The 20,214-nt window shown below is 44.2% G+C and overlaps 1 protein-coding gene across 2 annotated transcripts in view; it reads left to right on the forward strand.

Moving 5' to 3' along the window:
• Nucleotides 1–20,214, forward strand: part of XPNPEP3 (X-prolyl aminopeptidase 3) — a 342,416-nt gene that overhangs the window by 74,872 nt on the left and 247,330 nt on the right. For both annotated transcript variants that reach the window (XM_063427589.1, XM_063427587.1), the window contains exon 3: nt 1,437–1,847. In XM_063427589.1, the coding sequence (XP_063283659.1) occupies nt 1,437–1,847 (411 nt within the window). The remainder of the gene's footprint in view (nt 1–1,436; nt 1,848–20,214) is intronic.

Genomic DNA, 20,214 nt, shown 5'->3' on the forward strand with positions numbered 1-20,214 from the left:
TAAACATAATGTGCAGCATTGCTTAACTCCGAATTCTACATTCAAAATATCTCTGTATGTATTGTTTGCATTTACTAAACTCACGATTGTTATTTGTGATAATTATGAAAATAATAAAAATTACAAATAAAAAAAAAAAAAAAAGTAGGTTACAGAGAGAGAGAGAAGGCTGGACTTATAGGGTGGGGCTTAGCCTATAAGGAGGAAAGATTGCATGGCATAATGGTCGCATATGGTGGCCATATTGGAAGGGGAAAATATAAGTAGGAAGTTTAACAGCCATATTAGGGTGGGGGGGGGGAGTATGAAAAAGTATAAAATGAGAATTTTTTTTGACGAGATATAACAATTGATATAAAAATTAATAAAAAGAAACACAGCCTTTAGGAATACCTGCTAAACGGTGACGAATAAAAACATATTAAAAATGGATTCTACAGAAAATAAAAAAGATCAAAATCAGCATTTAAACCTTCTGGTACCAAAGTTCTCAAGTTATAAACCACCCGGGCTTGATACATAGAGCGGTTAGTCTGCTCACTCTATTGTAAGTATATTTTTATTTACCTTATTGATACTTACCTATCTATATAGAGAGCACTATTGGCTGCTTTTTTGTCATTCCAGAGGGATATCCTGCAAGTGGGGATTGCATACCACTGCATGCTGTTTTTTACGTAGAGCTGGTTATAGCTCTAACATATGTGACTTGTAATCTTATTTAAGTGTTGTTTTTTCTACCATGTACTACCATATTGCCCTATTGGTTTGCCTCAGTTTTACTGCTATTAAGTGAAGCTACCAAGAAAGTCCCATACCAGGACTAGAAAATCTATTGCCACTTTTGAGACTGTTCCGTACCATTTGGTATTTTTTATTTCAATCTTGATTGTGGACTCTTTTTTATATCCTGTGTGTTTTTTATTGCTCTTATTATTATATGCTGTTGTGTTTGGAGTATTTTTTTCTTGGCGCTACTTGTATATTGTTGTTTGAATTGTTCTAGTTTTCTTGGGGGTTGGAGAGATTTCCCTATTAGTGTTCTTAGTTTGTCTATTACTTGTTCAGTTTTGTGTCTTTTTGCAAATTTTTAGTGTCTGTTTGCCGTAATCTTTTTGTTTCAGTTACTATTAAGTATTTCACAAAGTGATATGGTATTTTGCATGCAGTTAAGCTACACTATCTATATTATTGTGCAATATTATTGCATTTTATTTTATGCTAAATTATGTTTAGTCTCATTAAAAGTTAGAAATATTAATTTCAAATTAATTTATTTTAATGTGAATGGTTTTTGTACGCATTCACTTTGAACTTATTGTGTATTCAATAACCAGTCATTCACAATGGATTGCTGCCTATTAAGTCTAAGGTATAATTTGATTACCCACAATTCCAGTGTACCTATTTATTTATTTATTTTATTTTTCTTTCAGGTGAAGTCACACCAGGACTGACACAGGAAGAATATGCCCTACGACGTTACAAGCTTATGTCCCTCATACAAAGAGAATTTAATGCCCTGGGTGGTGGCACGGACCATGCTGTTCTCTTTTTTTCCAACCCTACAGTTTACATGACTAATGATATTCCTTTCCCATTCCACCAGCATAATGACTTGCTTTATATGTGTGGGTTCATGGAGCCAGATAGCATACTTCTCCTGCAGAACAAACCCGGTCTAACCCTTCCTTCACATACTGCAACTCTCTACGTGCAGAAAAGAGATGCAACACGAGAACTGTGGGATGGGCCACAATCTGGAACAGATGGTGCAGTCGCCCTTACTGGGGTAGATGAGGCTTTACCAATTGAAGAGTTCAAACTTGTTTTGCCCAGGATGCATGGTATGGAGTAATTCAAGCAAATTCTATGTGATATATATTTGTTAAAGGGGCACTCTGGGCAACAATACAACTTGATAGGCTTTAATCTCATTATTATACTCTATTTTATTTCTTTATTTTTGCATAGTTAAATCTCTACAGTTTTTTTAGTTTTCCGCAGCCAGGTTATGAATTAAAAGCAGCTTCCTCTGCTGTTAGGGCTAAGACTGTGTGCATACATTTGTGCATTTGATAAAGAAGCCTTTCTGGCATGAGAGGGTGACTAAGAAGTAAGGCTTGTGGTGCAGTATTCTGTGTGCATAAAAACGATAAAGACTTGAGCATGCAAAAGCATATTAATGATGCCAAAATCATTAAGGTAAAATGCATTCAAGTTGTATTGGTAACCAGAGTGTCCCTTTAAGTTTGTAGCTACATTCCAGTTCAATTGTGTTCTGTATTTCTGTGTTTACTGGTTTTGAATGAACACTGAAAAGCTATATTCTTACATATTTTCTGAATTCAAATGTAGTTTATATACAAATCCACTCCCTTATACATACACACTGCCACATTTCACAGATACATCTTTGCATACATACACACTGACATAATATATAAACATACCACATTATGCATACACACAGCCATGTTAAAGAAACACACCCCATTATACATACACACACTACACAAAAACACCTTCTAATGCATACACACGGCCATGCTGCGCAAATCCACCATGCAATGCATACACACGGCCACAAATAACAAATAGATTATTTATACGTGCACACTGCAATGAAACACAAATACACACTGCCACAATTCATAACTATATCCGCTAATATATACACACAGTCATGCTAAACAAACACACATATATCTCTCTCTCTTAAAAAAAATGATAAGCTTAGAGTCATGTCTACAAATGCTTGCAGTTTAGGGAATAAGATCCATGAACTTGTGGCAATAATGGCAACTGATAGTGTAGATTTAGTCGCTGTTACTGAGACATGGTATAATGAGAAAAATGACTGGGAAAAATGACTGGGACGCCCACACGACCTCTATCCTCTATCCTGTTACTGGTGCAGTGGTCAGACCAGGGTACTCTTTATATAGAAAAGACAGGGACGGCAGGAAAGGGGGAGGGGTAGCCCTGTATGTGAAGGGTAGCATAAAATCTAGCCTAACAAAAGTTAGTGAGGCGAACATAGAGTCCGTTTGGGTTACGTTAGAATTTGGTAATCACACAGTAACTCGTAACCCAGGACAAATTGAAGAGTTAGATAATCTACTAGTTGAGGAAATAGCTAAAATGACATTGAAGGGGGAAGTTATCATCATGGGTGACTTTAATCTTCCTGATGTAAATTGGAAAACAAATATAGCTGCTTGTGCCAGGAGCACATATATTCTAAACTATATTCTAAACAAGTCGTTGAGAGGCCATACTATATTTAGTGTTAACAAATGGAGATTTGGTATCCGATATTACTGTAGGTGAAAGTTTAGGATCCAGTGATCATCAGTCAGAGTGGTTTAATATAAGAACCACACACCACACAAAAACAAACGTTTTAGACTTTAGAAAAACAGACTTTTTTAAAATTAGAATATGTGTAAAGGAGTCATTATCAGACTGGAGAAATTTAAATGGAGTCCAAGAGAAATGAGGTTATTTAAAAGTTGCACTACTGAAGGCAACAGAAAATTGCATTAGGCTTGTCAGTAAAAGCAAAAAATTCAAGAAACCACTGTGGTACTCCGCAGATGTGGCCAAAATAGTAAAAAACAAAAAGTTAGCATTTAGTAATTATAAAAAAAACCAGAGTGAGGAAGTCAGAATGGCCTATAAGATTAGGCAGAAAGAGGCTAAGCAAGTTATAAGAGCTTCCAAATCACACACAGAAGAGAAAATAGCACAGTCAGTAAAAAAAAAGGGGGATAAAACTTTTTTTTAGATACATAAATGAGAAAAGAAAAGTAAAACAAGGATTAGTTAGATTAAAAACAAAAGAAGGAAGGTATGTAGATGAGGATAAAGGTCTAGCTGACTGCCTCAATGAATATTTTTGTTCAGTATTTACAGAGGAAAATTAAGGAAAGGGACCTCAGTTAAGAAAAAGGATAAATGAGTCATTTATTACACGTGAGTTTACAGAGGAAGAGGTTCTATTTCAACTGTCAAAAGTAAAGACAAATAAGTCAATGGGACCTGATGGAATACACCCAAAGCTATTAAAAGAGCTTAGTGGTGTACTAGCAAAACCATTAACAGATTTATTTAACCAATCATTGATAACAGGAGTAGTCCCAGAAGATTGGAAGTTAGCGAATGTTGTGCCCATTCACAAGAAAGGTAATAGGGAGGAGTCGGGCAACTATAGGCCAGTAAGCCTTACTTCAGTAGTGGGGGAAAGTGATGGAAACCATGTTAAAGGATAGGATTGTTGAACATCTAAAAACACATGGATTTCAAGATCAGAGACAACATGGGTTTACTTCAGGGAGATCATGCCAAACTAATCTTATTACATTTTTTTGATTGGGTAACTAAAATTATAGATCAGGGTGGTGCAGTAGACATTGCTTACCTAGATTTCAGTAAGGCTTTTGACACTGTTGCACAATGAAGGCTTATCAATAAACTGCAATATTTAAGTTTGGATTCCAATATTGTTGAATGGGTAAGGCAGTGGCTGAGTGACAGGCAACAGAGGGTTGTAGTCAATGGAGTATATTCGAAGCTTGGGCTTGTCACCAGTGGGGTACCTCAGGGATCTGTACTTGGACCCATTCTCTTTAATATTTTTATTAGTGATATTGCAGAAGGTCTTGATGGTAAGGTGTGTCTTTTTGCGGTTGAAACTAAGATATGTAACAGGGTTGATGTTCCAGGAGGGATAAGCCAAATGGAAAATTATTTAGGTAAACTAGAAAAATGGTCAGAGTTGTGGCAACTGACATTTAATGTGGATAAGTGCAAGATAATGCATCTTGGACGTAAAAACCCAAGGGCAGAGTACAGAATATTTGATAGAGTCCTAACCTCAACATCTGAGGAAAGGGATTTAGGGGTGATTATTGCTGATGACTTAAAGGTAGGCAGACAATGTATTAGAGCAGCAGGAAATGCTAGCAGAATGCTTGGTTATATAGGGAGAGGTATTAGCAGTAGAAAGAGGGAAGTGCTCATGCCATTGTACAGAACACTGGTGAGACCTCACTTGGAGTACTGTACACAGTACTGGATACTTCCATATCTTCTGAAGGATATTGATACCTTAGAGAGAGTTCAAAGAAGGGCTACTAAACTGGTTCATGGATTGCAGGATAAAACTTACCAGGAAATGTTAAAGGATCTTGACATGTATAGCTTGGAGGAAAGACGAGACAGGGGGGATATGATGGAAACATTTAAATACATAAAGGGAATCAACACAGTAAAGGAGAAGACTATATTTAAAAGAAGAAAAACTACCACAACAAGAGGGCATAGTCTTGAATTAGAGGGACAAAGGTTTAAAAATAATATCAGGAAGTATTACTTTACTGAGAAGGTAGTGGATGCATGGAATAGCCTTCCAGCTGAAGTGGTAGAGGTTAACACAGTAAAGGAGTTTAAGCATGCGTGGGATAGGCATAAGGCTATCCTAACTATAAGATATGGCCAGGGACTAATGAAAGTATTTAGAAAACTGGGCAGACTAGATGGGCCGAATGGTTCTTATCTGCCGTCACATTCTATGTTTCTATGTTTCTACACTCACACTGCATTCATACACACACTGCATTCATACACACACTGCATTCATATACACTTACCCTGCACTCATACACACACTGCACTCATACATACACACACTGCACTCATTCGTACACACACTACATTCGTACACACACTGCACTCGTACACACACACACTGCACTCGTACACACACACTGCATTCATTATATACACACACTGTAAATATATTTTAAATTAATATAATTTTTTTTAGGATCTAATTTTATTTAGAAATTTACCAGTAGCTGCTGCATTTTCCACCCTAGTCTTATACTCGAGTCAATAAGTTTTCCCATTTTTTGGGGGTAAAATTAGGGGCCTCGGCTTATATTCGGGTCGGCTTATACTAGAGTATATCAATTTTCTTTATCCAATTGGCATCAGGCAATAAAGCTAACCAAAAAGGCATCATGTAATTTACAACACTGGGAATCATACTGTAAATTGAATATGCATTGGTACCTGGTGCCAACTAGGATAGCTCATATATATGCAGGGGCATCAAATTTATGCTGGTGCTGCCTTAAAGCGGCACTGTCATGCCGAACTTACCTTTCCTCAATCTCTTCCTCTTCTCCCCCTCTCTCGGGATCTGTTATTCTTTTCTTCCTGTCTTCTTTAGTTTTCTTTAAAATCATAAGACAAAGTAGGGACTCTTTGTCTTATGGAGGATTCCTCCGCTTGACCAGCTCAGACCAGCGGAGGAGCAAAGTGTGCTTCATTTCCGCTGGTCAGAGCAATTTTCCCATGATCCCTAGCTTTCCTCCCTGTTCCCACAATGCTTCCTGTCAGTATTGCCGAACGTCCTGTCACTTAGACAGAACGCTGGCAAAACTGCCGGATTGCATCCTAACAGAATGAGCACTGTTTCTCCATTCGTGTTAGGATGCAATTTGGTACTTTGTTCGTATCGGAATTTCATTCTAATGAATGAATCTCTGATCCTATTCATTGCCGCGGATCCATCTTGCAGCCGCTTAGTAGATAACTCCCTAATTCCCACGGTATCAGGGAGCTATCTACTAAAAGGCTGAAAGACCTAAACTGGTCTTTCAGCCACATTTACTAACACTAGGTAAAAATTACTTAGTATTAGTAAATAATATGCCCCTACTCGCTATACCGCGAGTAGGGGCATGTCTAGTAAGCAGTGAGCAGTGGCTGTGGCTGCTCACTGTAAAAAAACATAATAACCCACCCCCCCCCCCTGCGCGGCGGTTAGAGATGGGGGGTACCTACTGTCCTCCCCCCTGGCCCCCCTGAGCGGTGGGTGGGGGCCCTAAATGACCCCCCATCAAGGTGACTAGGGGTCCCAAGCCCCTAGTCACCCCCCACACACCCAAAACAAAAAAAAGGTCCCCCCCTATCTTTATTTAGGGCCCCCACCCACCGCTTAGGGGTGGGGGCTAGGGGGGAGGACAGTAGGTCCCCCCCTTATTATTTTATTAGGGCCCCACCCACCGCGCAGGGGTGGGGGCCAGGGGGGGAGGACAGTAGGTCCCCCCCCCCTTATTGTTTTATTAGGGCCCCCACCCACCGCGCAGGGGTGGGATCCAGGGGGGAGGACAGTAGGTCGTCCCCCCCCTTATTACCATTGCCACAGGCTGCTCACTGTTTAGTGGACATGCCCCTACTTGCGGTATAGCATTGGGGAGATTTTAATCTCCCTTGTGCTATTATGGGGGTCATATTGACCCCCATAGAGTGAGGGGGGACCTGGGGGGCTTATGAAGTGGTGGGGAGCTCAGCTCCCTGCCGCTTCTGTCTTTACATATTACAAGGAGGGAGCTGCACGCCGGTAGCTCCCTCCTTGTAATAAACTGAACGAACAAACGAACACTGATACTCAGTGTTAGTTTGTTCGTCTGATTTTTTCTATTCATTCATTCGTGTGTCTGATGAATGAATGAATAGATGAAATTCCCGTTCGCATGTCCAGGTGTTTCACTGCGCTATCTAGTGTGGGCAGATGACGTGTCCCACAGGGACTTCACCTACCCAGACAAAGATGGCGGCGCCCTGAATAAAGATCGGGGCAGAAGATAAAGAATAAAAAATAGGTAATGTGGGGTGCTTATGGGGCATTTGGGGGTGACTAGGGGGTCGATTGGATGTAGTGGAGGCGGGAGGGGGGTTAAAAAAAAAAACGGGATTCGGCATGACAGTGCCGCTTTAAACAGGAGGGAACTCTATATCATATCTTTTGGTTATGTCCAGGTATTGCTAAGCTTTGGAAAGAATTGGGAAGGTTTTTTTTTCAAAATGATTTGAAAGCAGTGATACCTATCCAACCCGAATGTTTATTACATATGTTTTCTATACCGCTCCCAGAAGAGGTTATTTATATTATTATTCACAGTTTGATAGCAACTAAAACGACCCAGGACATACTTGAAAACAAGAGAAATCTCAATGTATCTTTCCTGGTAAAATATTTTATAAATAAATATTGCATTTAGCTGGAAAAAAATACAGACTCCTTTATTGTCCGAGATAATAATAAGACTAGACTCCTCATGTACTTATGAAATGATGGCTGGTCGTTTGAAAGGACATGAAGCTTTATACAAAAAAAGATGGAATAAATGGTTAGAAATAAGAGATGTTTAAGGTGGTATTACATTTTTCTAACGTTTAAAGACGATAATGAGAGCTGAACTCATACAGATAAGGGATTCAGCTCAATAGGCTGTTGTTCTATCCCCCATGCCCCACCCCTCACCCCTCCCTGATACAATCCTTTATAAGAATGTAAATTACTCTTTTGATTTGGATTTAGAGGAAGTGATAGCTTTCAGTGGTTTCTCTTAACTTTAAGCAAAGGAATATTGATTTAAAAAAAAAAAAAATAGGGGGGGCGGAGCCGACAGCCGAACTGACTGGTCGCACGCACTGAGAGCTCCGTGACTTTTCAGCACAAAATACTGACCAAAAACCCTCAAATTCTCCCCCAATTTGGAAGACGAACCTGACCCTACCTGGTAAACAACACAGAAATGGGCAGGAAGACTAAGAAGCTCAAACCAGACCAGCCACGGCCTGGCTCAAGCATCGGGGAACTGTGGCGGCGAGCGCATGGCGCCATAGAGCCTAACATGGCCGCCTATCTGGACGACTTCGATGAACCCGAGGAACAACTCTCGGACCCCGAAGAGCTATGCCTACACACGACACAGGCGCCAGCACCACCCAAACCGCAACCGGACTCGGCCCCGGTCACGAAAACGGTCATGCAAGAACTGCTGGCGGATCTCCGCCAGAACATCAAGGCTGATGTGGCGGACATGCGGAGGGAAATCCAAGGCCTGGCAAAACGCACCGACACGCTGGAACTAGACACCCGCACCCATACGCGGCAGATGTCCTCGATGCAGCAGGATCTAAAATCGCTGCAACAGCAGCACCAGCTTCTGGAGCAAAAGCTGGCGGCAATGGAGGACTCGCGACGCGCCCGAAATATCAAAATCAGGGGCATAGCTGAAACGGTCCCGGACACCGAACTACCTCATCTCATGAGGCGTCTGATGAGCACCTTGATCCCGACCAAGCAGGTCAAGGGCACATGCTTGGATGGCATGTTTCGGATTCCCAAGTCGCCAATGGCCCCAGCGGCAGCGCCACGGGATCTAATTGTCAAATTCCAGAACTTACAAGACAAAAGAGCAGCTATGGCAGCCATCAGGGGCAGCACTCCGTTCACTTTCGAGGGCATGACCCTTTCCTTCTATAATGACTTATCCAGAGAAACTATGGCAAGGCGCATGGCCCTGAGGCCCTTCACCACCCTGCTTCGTGCGCACCATATCACATACCAGTGGCGCTCATTTTGTAAGCTCCATGTACTCCACGGAGACACAGCGTACTCAATAGCAGACCTGCAAGAGGCAAGTAGACACCTGTCGACCTTGGGATTACCTCTAAATTCTCTGCGGCAACCCCGCTCATCATCTAAGCCCCATGAGTGGCACCCGGCCACTACCGAGACATTTGTTCCGAGAGAGTCCACTCTCGCCCCCCAGAAACCGGGCCCGGCCTGAATTAACCTAGGGAACCTGAAGGGACAATCCACCCTCCTTTGCCACGGCCCTAGTGTAGCACTGCTACTATTCCTGATACGCCTATCAAGCTCACGCAGTTCCCGCACCACCTGTAAGTTAGCAGGTGTAGCGTCGATCTTATGTTTCAGTTCGGCCTCACGCAAGGACTCCAGAAGGGAAGATAACAGTTGGGTTTTGTGTTTTTTCTTCAGTGTTGCTGCACGAATCAAAACGCCCCTGATCACCGATTTATGAGCCGACCACACCGTCACCTTCGATAAATCCGTGTCAGTTTATCTAGCGAAGTAGTCAAGCAATTCCTTCCTAACCTCCTCAACGATTGCCGGATCACGCAGCAAAGAAGTGTTCAATTTTCATGACCATGGGGACATCGCACTTAATTTATCCAATGTTATGGAAATGTCAGCGTGATCAGACCAGGTTATGGATCCTACAGTCGATATCGATACTTTGGGTACTGAGTGAGTATTAACCAAAAACAAGTAAATTCTCGAGTAAGTATCATGGGGTGCAGAGTAGAATGTAAAATTGTTGTCGTCCGGGTGTTGCGCCCTCCAGATATCTACTAAGCCTGTGTCCTGCATGAAGATATGTAATAATTTGTCCTGTCCGCCCCTATTATGCGATCTAGGGATACCTTTACCTGATCCCCTATCTCTCGCCGGGCATGGCGCTGCATTGAAATCGCCTCCTACTATTATCATGCCATGTGGTAGAGTGTTAATCATCTGTGTCAATTCCGCCCAAAACTCCTTAGAGGGGTCATTGGGGCCATAAAGATTAATAATATGTATGCTATGGGAGTACAACGTTCCCGACAGGAGCACAAAGCGGACCCCGAGTCCGTATGTACCCTAGAAACATTAAGTGGGCATCTGTGGTGTACCAGGATTGCAACGCCATTCCTCTTATTGAGCGCTCTCGACTCATGCGTGGTTCGGTACGTACGGTCTCTAAGTGCGAATTTCGCCGAGGCCTGAATGTGTGTCTCCTGCAGGAAAGCTATATCGGGGTTCAAACGGTTGAGATCCCTAAACATGAGGCGCCTTTTTTTGGGTGCATTAAGACCTTTAACATTCATGGACAATATCTTCACCGGCATGGGTCTATCCCGTGTGAATCGCTATGATAAAACCCATTGTGAAGCCTGCGCACTAAATGTATTTCGTCTAACTTTCACTCGGGAGGAATAGATAATCTTGTCATTGTAGTCTTACCAGTTATGTTCCGGCCATTCCTGAGGTGTATTCCCCCAACGTCACCCTCCAGGGCTGGGTAAGGGAAGGTATAAGAAGGGATAGAAAGGGGACGAAATTAAGAGGAAAAAAGAGTAATAGGTAAAAAACATATTATGTACAGTAAATGCCTGGTCTTATCTAAAGCCAGGCTCTTGTGGGGTATGAGTCCCTGTCCCTCCAGTGATCCTTAAAGGTTCCACAGGGCCAGGGACTCAGACCAACCTAAAAATAATTAAAACCGCAGCCGAATAGAAACGATTGGAGGCGGTCATTACCAATACATTTGCCAAGGTAGGACGCCCTACCCCAGGCTCCCCTTGGGTATCATACCCGTACTCCTTCTCAGGTTTCCCTTGCAACTCGACTTTTCTCTCGCCCTGTGATCCCCTCACTGCTCCCTGCATCCTAGGGGTGGAAAGAGCTTGCCTTGTGTGTTATTTAGATCAAATGGGAAGACATTTATATAGGCCCGACCGGAGTATCCAGGGTTCGTGCGACTAAATATGGACTATAGCCCTGGGGATATCCCACAGCTAATGGAGCGTGAGCCGGAGGCGGGAAGAAGTAAGGCCTAAACCGACGTCCCCCCTCCCCCGTAAAGAACGAGGAGTATGCCCTTTGCATCAATTATTGGGGACCCCCTCATCCCTAGCTCCCCGAGTCAGCCGGAGTGAAGCGTACAGGCGCCAAAAATCGGTCTTGGTGGATTTCAACTATCCACCTCTATGCAGCCCAACATGTGGCCGCATCTAATACCTGGTTGTGGGTACTTGAGAGTTAAAGAGGAAGCATAAGTACATATAGAGGGGTAATAAGAAAAAAAAACTCAAAACTGTTTAAACATGCCTATAACCGAACAATAGGTGTGCATAATACAAATACAAATAACCCCTCCGTCGGAGCCCACCCTACCGTCCACCCCACTCCCGCCGGTCATATTAAAAATCAAAGTCCAGGGGCGTGGCCTGGAACCCGAGAGTAGCGGCCGCATGTCAGAGTAGCTCTGTGCTACCACGGCCATTTCAATAGCAGAACGAGCACCCCGAGAGCGAAAACAGTAACCGGCAGGATCACAGCCATCACGACGCCGGAGGCCGGCATACAAGCCCTGAGAGACTGGGGCCTGCCAACACCTCAGCCGCATCCTAAAGTGGCAAAACCCGCAGAACTCAACCCAGAGTGGAAGAAAGCTGCAAGGAACAGATAAGTAGTGCAACAAAAACCACAAGACTGTGGCAAGCTCCTCGCAGAGACATTGGGACTAATACTACAAGGGGGGGACGCCCTCAGGGGGGGACCAGGTCGGCCAAGCCATAGAAATGACCCTTAGTTCACCCAGCACCGGCCTAAACTGCCTCAAAGACCCCAGGGGCGCTCACCCAGAAAAACCCTAGACCTACGGTCAAACACAGTACCTATATTGTGAAAAGAGGGGTGAATAACGAACGAACATTAAACACCCAGGCCAATTGACCGCTACGGACAGGCATGGAAGCACGAAGCTTCCTACCCCGAAGCGCCTATGAAGGGCGCAAGGCCAAAAACATGGCACATTGTTCAGTTTTTAATGTTTTAGTTAAAATGTTTACTTTCCATGTTCCAAACCGTTTACACCACACACAAGAAATTCTCCACCACCTCACTTGGTATACCCACACACATAGGTGGCTACAGCCCATACAGGGCACAAAAAAGGGAGCAACCACCCGGTTCGAACAAGCTGGGAAGGGTGGCTCTCCCACTGGTAGACGCAACAACACTACAACCGCTTGTAATCCAAAGATTAACCCCCCATGAAAATATACTCCCATAACACTAAGGGCCTTAACCACACAGCGAAGCGGAGCCTGCTTCGCAAAGACATAAAACAGCTACACCCTGAAGTAGTGTGCCTCCAGGACATTTTTATAGTGTGCTTCCAAACACATTTTAAAACTAAGGCATATTCACCCATATTTTTACAGGACTATCCCCATCAGTACCACGCCACACACTCCAGCAGATCGAAGGGCACCTCCATACTTATCAGTAAAGATGTGGCATTTACACCCATGCATGTAGAGGTAGACACCGAGGGACGGTATGTCATAGTTGTGGGGACCTTCAATGACGTTATGTATACTATCACAAATATCTATGCCCCCAACAGGGAACAAAGAAACTTTCTCCACAAGGTACTCAAGAAAATATCCACCATGCAACAAGGGATAGGGGTAATATGTGGAGACCTAAATCATGTCCTAGATCCAATGGTAGACACCACGATACCACACACGGCCAACAGAATGAGACCGCTCAAGAGACAAGGAAGGGCATTGCAAAAGCTACTCCACGACCATCACCACTATGATGTGTGGAGAGCTCTGCACGTAGGGGAGAGGGGTTACACCTTCCTATCCACAGTCCACAATACCTACTCACGAATAGACGGAATACTCATAACGGGCCAACATCTGGCGCAGGTTAAAGAATGTTCAATAGAACAGATCACATGGTCAGACCATGCCCCAGTAGTAGCAACATTGACAGACAAATATGACTCCACTCACAGAAGCCCCTGGAGACTGAATACCTCCCTACTCACAAACACAGCCTTCACGAAAGACATAGAAACAGAGTTAAACCACTACTTCACGGAGAACAAAACAGGAGACACCTCACACAACACGATCTGGCAAGCACACAAATCGGTAATCAGGGGGCTACTGATAAAACAGGCGTCGTTCCTAAAACGGCAGACACAAAAGCAAATGCGTGACTGGCAGAAGGAGCTACAAAACCTAAACTCACAAAACCAACTATCCCCATCCCAAGATCTAAAGAGACGTATTATGGCCATTACACAAAACATACACAAACAAGCCCTGGAACAAACGGGCCAATACCTCCATAGGCTGAAAGCAACACACTACTCACAGGGAAACAGAGCAGGTAAACTGGTAGCACAACACCTAAAAACAAAACAAGCACAACAAAAAATTACATACCTAACCTCAACTGAGGGGCACAAAGTCACAGCGCCCAAAGACATAAGCAACGTCTTTGCTCAATACTATACCTCGCTTTACAACCTGGCGAAAGACACAAAAACGCCACAACCGAACCCACGAGACATACAGACATATCTAGATGCGATTCCCCTACCCATGTTCACAACACAGCAACAACAGGAACTCACAACCACCATCACAGACAAAGAAGTGGCAGCGGCTATTAAACTCCTACCGACGGGTAAAGCACCAGGCCCAGATGGCTTTGCAAACTGCTACTACAAACGATTCGCTACTGTTCTAACTAACGCATTCAACGAAGCCACCAAACTGCAACGATTGCCCAAAGAGGCCCTAGTGGCCCATATCATAACACTCCCAAAACAAGGCAAAGCACCCACTTGCCCGCAAAATTTCCGCCCCATATCCCTGTTAAACACAGACGCCAAACTCTACGCAAAAATTTACGCATTACGCCTTGGGAACATGCTCCCCCACATCATACACAGTGGGGTTCATAAAAAACAGGCAGGGGGGAGACAACTCCAGGAAGGTGTTAAATATCATCCACAGTGTTTACCGCATGAAGGTGGGAGGTGCAATGGTGTCATTGGACGCCGAAAAGGCCTTCGACCGGCTGGGATGGGAATTCCTTGAGAAGGTCCTCCTAAAGTTTGGGACACCGGGGGGCTTCCTCTCAGCGGTCAGAGCCTTATACAATGCACCAACAGCGCAAGTCATAAATGCGGGATTTGTTTCAGACCCCTTTACCATCTCAAATGGCTCCCGCCAGGGATGCCCACTATCGCCGCTACTATATGTCATGGCTCTGGAACCACTGGCTGCTGCCATTAGACAACACTCCTCAATACATGGGGTGAAAATAGGGGATAGGGAATACAAGGCAAGCCTATATGCAGACAACATCCTTCTAACCCTGACACAACCGCACATATCACTTCCAAACCTGATGGCCACAATTACAGAATACGGACGACACTCCTACTATAAACTAAACATCACAAAAACACAAGCTATGGGATTGAGGTTACCGAGGGAAACAATCAGCAGACTTAAAGACGCCTTCCCCTTTGACTGGCGGAAAGATCACTTGACATACCTAGGACTACGCATACCACCTCACACAGAACAGCTCCTAGACCTGAATTACAACAGACTGAAAAAAGAAACGGCAACCACGCTAGAGTCTTGGGAGGGGAAATACCTGTCCTGGGTGGGCAGGGTGGCAGCAATCAAGATGATGCTGCTCCCCAAATTTTAGTATCTCCTGCGCACCCTTCCTATCATACTTCCGAACGTATACCTATCCTCCTTCCAAAAATTACTAGTCCGCTATGTATGGGCCAATCAACGGCCAAGGGTAGCCACCAGGCTCTTGCAAAGACCAACCACAAAAGGGGGACTGGGTTTGCCAAGCATACACACATACTACAAAGCAGCCCAATTAGCAACTATCAAAGGGGCGACGACAGGGGGAGAGTTACCACAATGGACCCAGATAGAGGCCCACTGGATAGGTGGTCCGACATTTGGGGACCTATTTTGGATCCCACAGCAGCTCCGACCCCGGACCATGAAGCCCTTACAGACCACACAACAGACACTCAGAGCCTGGGATGACCTCCGAACGAAGGGAGGGAAAGGGGAAGCCATAGACGGGGATGCCCCAATCTCTTGCCTAGCAATAGTGATCCCGACATTTGACTCCAAAAAATGGGCGAAGGCGGGGTGCACCAGGATCAAACATCTATACCAGGCAAATAAGCTGATACCTTTCCTGGAATTACAATCTAGATATGACATCCCCACCAGAGCTATGTTCCAACACATGCAACTAAGATCACTGCTTACAGGGGTAAAACTACAAAGTAGGTCAGCACTACAAGAGCAAACAATAGAACAACTATGCCTATCAAACAATCCCCCCGGAAAAACACTCTCAACCATATACAACGCACTCATAGACGATAAGACAGACGCAGACATGACATTCCAAGCAGCATGGCACAAAGAACTGGGGTACGTCCTAGACAAAGACCAATGGCGCAGGGCTCTCACAATACATAAAGGTAATGCACGATGCATGACACACCTCGAAACGATTAGGAAGCTGCAATATAGGTGGTACATGGTGCCGGAGAAACTGGCCAGGTTATACCCGAACCACCCTAATGTGTGCTGGAGATGTGGGGTGAATGGGGGGTCCATGGAACATATGTGGTGGTCCTGCACACAGCTCAAGACCTACTGGAAAATGGTGGGGGACATAGCAACAGACCTCCTAGATAGACCATGGCCACTGACCATAGAACAGAGCATACTATTCATGATACCACAGACAATGACCAAAACAGATGAATGCCTGTTATTCCACCTGCTGATTTCAGCGGTTACACTCCTAGCCAGAGCGTGGAAATCGACTCTAGTACCAACCAGAGAAGCCCTAATAACACAAACTTCCACAAACTGGAAGTACGAGATAATGGCAAATAAACACATAAATCCATGGAAGCACACAGGTCAAGCGGGTGAGAGATGGAGAGCATATATGGACAAGGGCACATAAACGCAACAGCTCCAAGAAGGTGTATAAGGGTGGAGGAAGGGGGCCACATGAAGGAATCCCAACAGACATCGTACTATGAACACCCAGGCACAATGAGAGGAAGGCCACAATGGAACAATGGGAAACCCAGAGATAGAGAGTCACAGTAGGTAGATACAACACAGGTATGAGGCCAATGAGACACATTGGTAACCCGTTGATGAAGGGTTACAAATCACCTGCACAACCCAAACTAATCTCTATAATGTCCCCTTGCGCAGCACACGCCGAGTGGCGAAACGCATGTGTGGTAAACTATCAACAAACTGTATATCATGGAATGTATGACTTATTTGTTTTCCCCTTCCCCCTTTTCTTTCTGTACCCCAAAGTTCATATATCTTAAAAAGACAAAAATAATAAAAATTGTCAAATTGAAAAAATCAAAGTCCAGACCCCACAACAAGAGCGAAACGTTAACCCATGAGCTGGCAACCACACCGTGCCTCGATTGTATGCTGGGTGCCTCCTTGCAGATGCGTCAGAATCATGTCCCCAATATGAGTGTATAATCCCACACCTTTCCAAAAGGAGATCTAAGCCCTGACCCTCCCCAAAACACAATGGAGCCCCCCCGGATATCAACCCCAGGCCGAGCAAAAATCACTCGCTCTTGACGGGTACAAAAACCTTTAAATCAAAATAGAAATAAGTGCCCGCAGTAAAAAGAAAAAAGACCCCCTCCCCCAAAAAAAAACAGAATGCAAAATACCCCCCACAAGCCATCCCCAATGGGGAACTTCTTCAAGGGGCCGCCACCAGAAAAGGAACGTAAGGGAGCCCCCCGCGGACCTCACTCACCCGCCGTGTACCATTCTCGAGGGAGGGGATGTACCGTCGCTGTCGCAGCACCAGGTACCGCTATGTCGCCTGTGTCCTGTACCCCTAGGTCGTGTAGGAATGCCGCCGGATCGCCCCCCAGGGTGTAGGATCTTAGACACCCTCAGGGTGTCTGGTGTCAGGTCCTGAAATAGGGCCAATTCAGCTCCTCTGTACTTTATTTGGTTTTCCCTTCCTTTGTTTGGAAAAACTGAAATTTGATGATGATATCCCTGGGTCTGGTATCATTTGGCCGTCTGATTCTGAGAGCCCTATGAGCCCTCTCAATGTGCCAGAGGTTTTCCGGTATGTTTGGTAGCAGCGGTTTAAATATGGCGAGTACCACCTCAATCAGGGAGCCTTCCCCCTCTCGCTCTGGCAAACGCCGCAGCCTGATGTTGTTCCTACGCGAGCGGTTGCCCAAATCCTCTAGCGCATATTCAGCCGCCGCTAACCTGGATGTTAACAGGTTAATTTGTGCAGCGGCTGCATTGTGAGCTTCCACTGTGGACTCCACTCTTTGCTCTAGCACTGCTGTTCTATTTCTGAGTGCTTGTATCTCCGCCTTAACTTCGGCGGTATTTCTAGCTATCTCTGTCGCTAGGTAGGATCTTACCTCCGCCAAGGTAGCCAGTATCTGTTTGGCGTCAGGCTCTTGGGATCCCGAAGTCCCGCTGGATGCCGGGCTGGAAGGAGATCGCGGCCCTCCAAGGCTTTCCCGTCCGCCATCTTGGGTGTTCCTCATGGCGCGGGAGGCCGCAAAGAGATCTGACACCGTCGCTCCCTGTTCAGCCTGTTTTTTGGTCGGCTTCTTAGGGGCCCGCTTGTCCATTTCGGGTCTCCTTTCAGTTTAATCAGCAATCGGTCACGGAATGCCGCTTCTATTAGCGGTTGATCCAGTGGTCCCGGCGGAGCTCACACGAACACGTCCAGCTCGCTCCCGCCTCAGACCACGCCCTCCCTCAAAGTCACTATTAACTCACATAATTCTATTATATCTATATGCATACAAGACATTAACAACCAGAGAGATATCTTCTTCAAAATAAAGAATTTACCCAAATTATCCGTCTTTGGAGACTGAAGTCAGTGCCTGTTGATATTTTTTTTTAAGTCCGGTACACTATCCCTTTATGTGCCTTCATTGTACGCTATTTAAGGCACATTAAATTAATTATTCTTGGCAACATATTTCTCTAATCTTTTCGTAAAGGCATTTTTTAACCTGTTTTAATACAGGATTTTTAAAAATGAATTGCACTTATCTATTAGAGTTTAACTGCAAGTCACGGTATTTACTATCTTTTTATGAGGTACTGTAAGAATATGGATTGTGCTGTATGCCCTGCACATTATGGATTTGAAATTATTGATTCCAACTAGATTATCATAGTTGTTCAAAGTTCCTTATATTTATGTTTTTAGAAGGGATGACAACTATGTATGATTATAGCCCCATTGATACTTGTTACCATCAGCCTATCTTTACTTATATTTGTTACTATTTTTGAATTGAGACTTTCTCTTTATATCTGTTTTATGTTTCATATAACTACATACTTTGATAAAATATAAAATGAACAAACTTTTACAAAATACTTTTTTTTTACAAAGTATGAAATAAGGAAAAGATTGAATTGCAACAAAAGACTCCGTCTGGAAATTGGTTCAATGCGAAAGACAGGGAATCATTCAAGCAAGAGATATAGGAGACTTGAGCAAAGACACAGCTATGTATTCATTGACGGAACTCCGTGTCAGAGTATCCGTCAATCACCTTTGACGTCAGACCATATTGAGGTGTAAACCGCAAAAGTTTTACCTGAGTGTGGTAATTATGTTGTGGGAGAAAAACACCGGTATTTCATCCCCCAATTTAGGGTGTATATAAACAGCCCAAGGTGAACCAGGAACCATTCGCTATTTGATCCAGCTGAGGAAGCTACATTGTAGTAGCGAAATGCATCCCAGTATTATTTGGACATTGTGCCATTTTTTATTTGCATTTCTATTATTAATAAATCATTTGGTAAATATTTTTATATCCTGGTTCCCACTTTTTATCTTCAATTTACATCTAGGGAGTGCAGTCCCAAACTGCATAACGCTTAAAGGACCAACATGTGCCACTGCATGAAAGAGCACTCACAATTTGGGGTTGCAGCCTCTTCTGAAAAAGTGAATCAGACTAGCCAGATAGTATCCCTCTCCGCTTTACATGAACTATCTAGTGTCAAGTTGGCAAAAAGCTACCTAAACTGAGGACAGGTGAGCCTTCGCTAGATGAAAAACAGCATCTTAAAGGACCACTATAGGCACCCAGACCACTTCAGCTTAATGAAGTGGTCTGGGTGCCAGGTCCCTCTAGGATTAACCCTTTTTTTTTTTTTATATAAACATAGCAGTTTCAGAGAAACTGCTATGTTTATAATAGGGTTAATCCAGCCTCCAAATCCTCTAGTGGTTGTCTCACTGAAAATCACAGTGAGAGCACGCAAGTGTCCATAGGAAAGCATTGTAAATGCTTTCCTATGCGACCGGCTGAATGCACGCGCAGCTCATGCCGCGCATGCGCATTCAGCCGAAAGGGAGGATCGGAGGCGGAGAGGAGGAGGAGAGCTCCCTGCCCGGCGCTGGAATAAAGGTAAGTTTTAACCCTTTACTCTCCATCCAGCCCGGCGGGAGGGGGTCCCTGAGGGTGGGGGCACCCTCAGGGCACTATATTGCCAGGAAAACGAGTATGTTTTCCTGGCACTATAGTGGTCCTTTTACTACAGAGCCACAGGGGCTCCACGTATGTAAGTACCCATTTTTCACAGAGATACACATACTGTGCTACTCTATCTCCTGCCTTATATATTTCCTCC

This window comes from Pelobates fuscus, chromosome 7 (assembly GCF_036172605.1).
Source record: "Pelobates fuscus isolate aPelFus1 chromosome 7, aPelFus1.pri, whole genome shotgun sequence".
Lineage (NCBI taxonomy): Eukaryota > Metazoa > Chordata > Amphibia > Anura > Pelobatidae > Pelobates > Pelobates fuscus.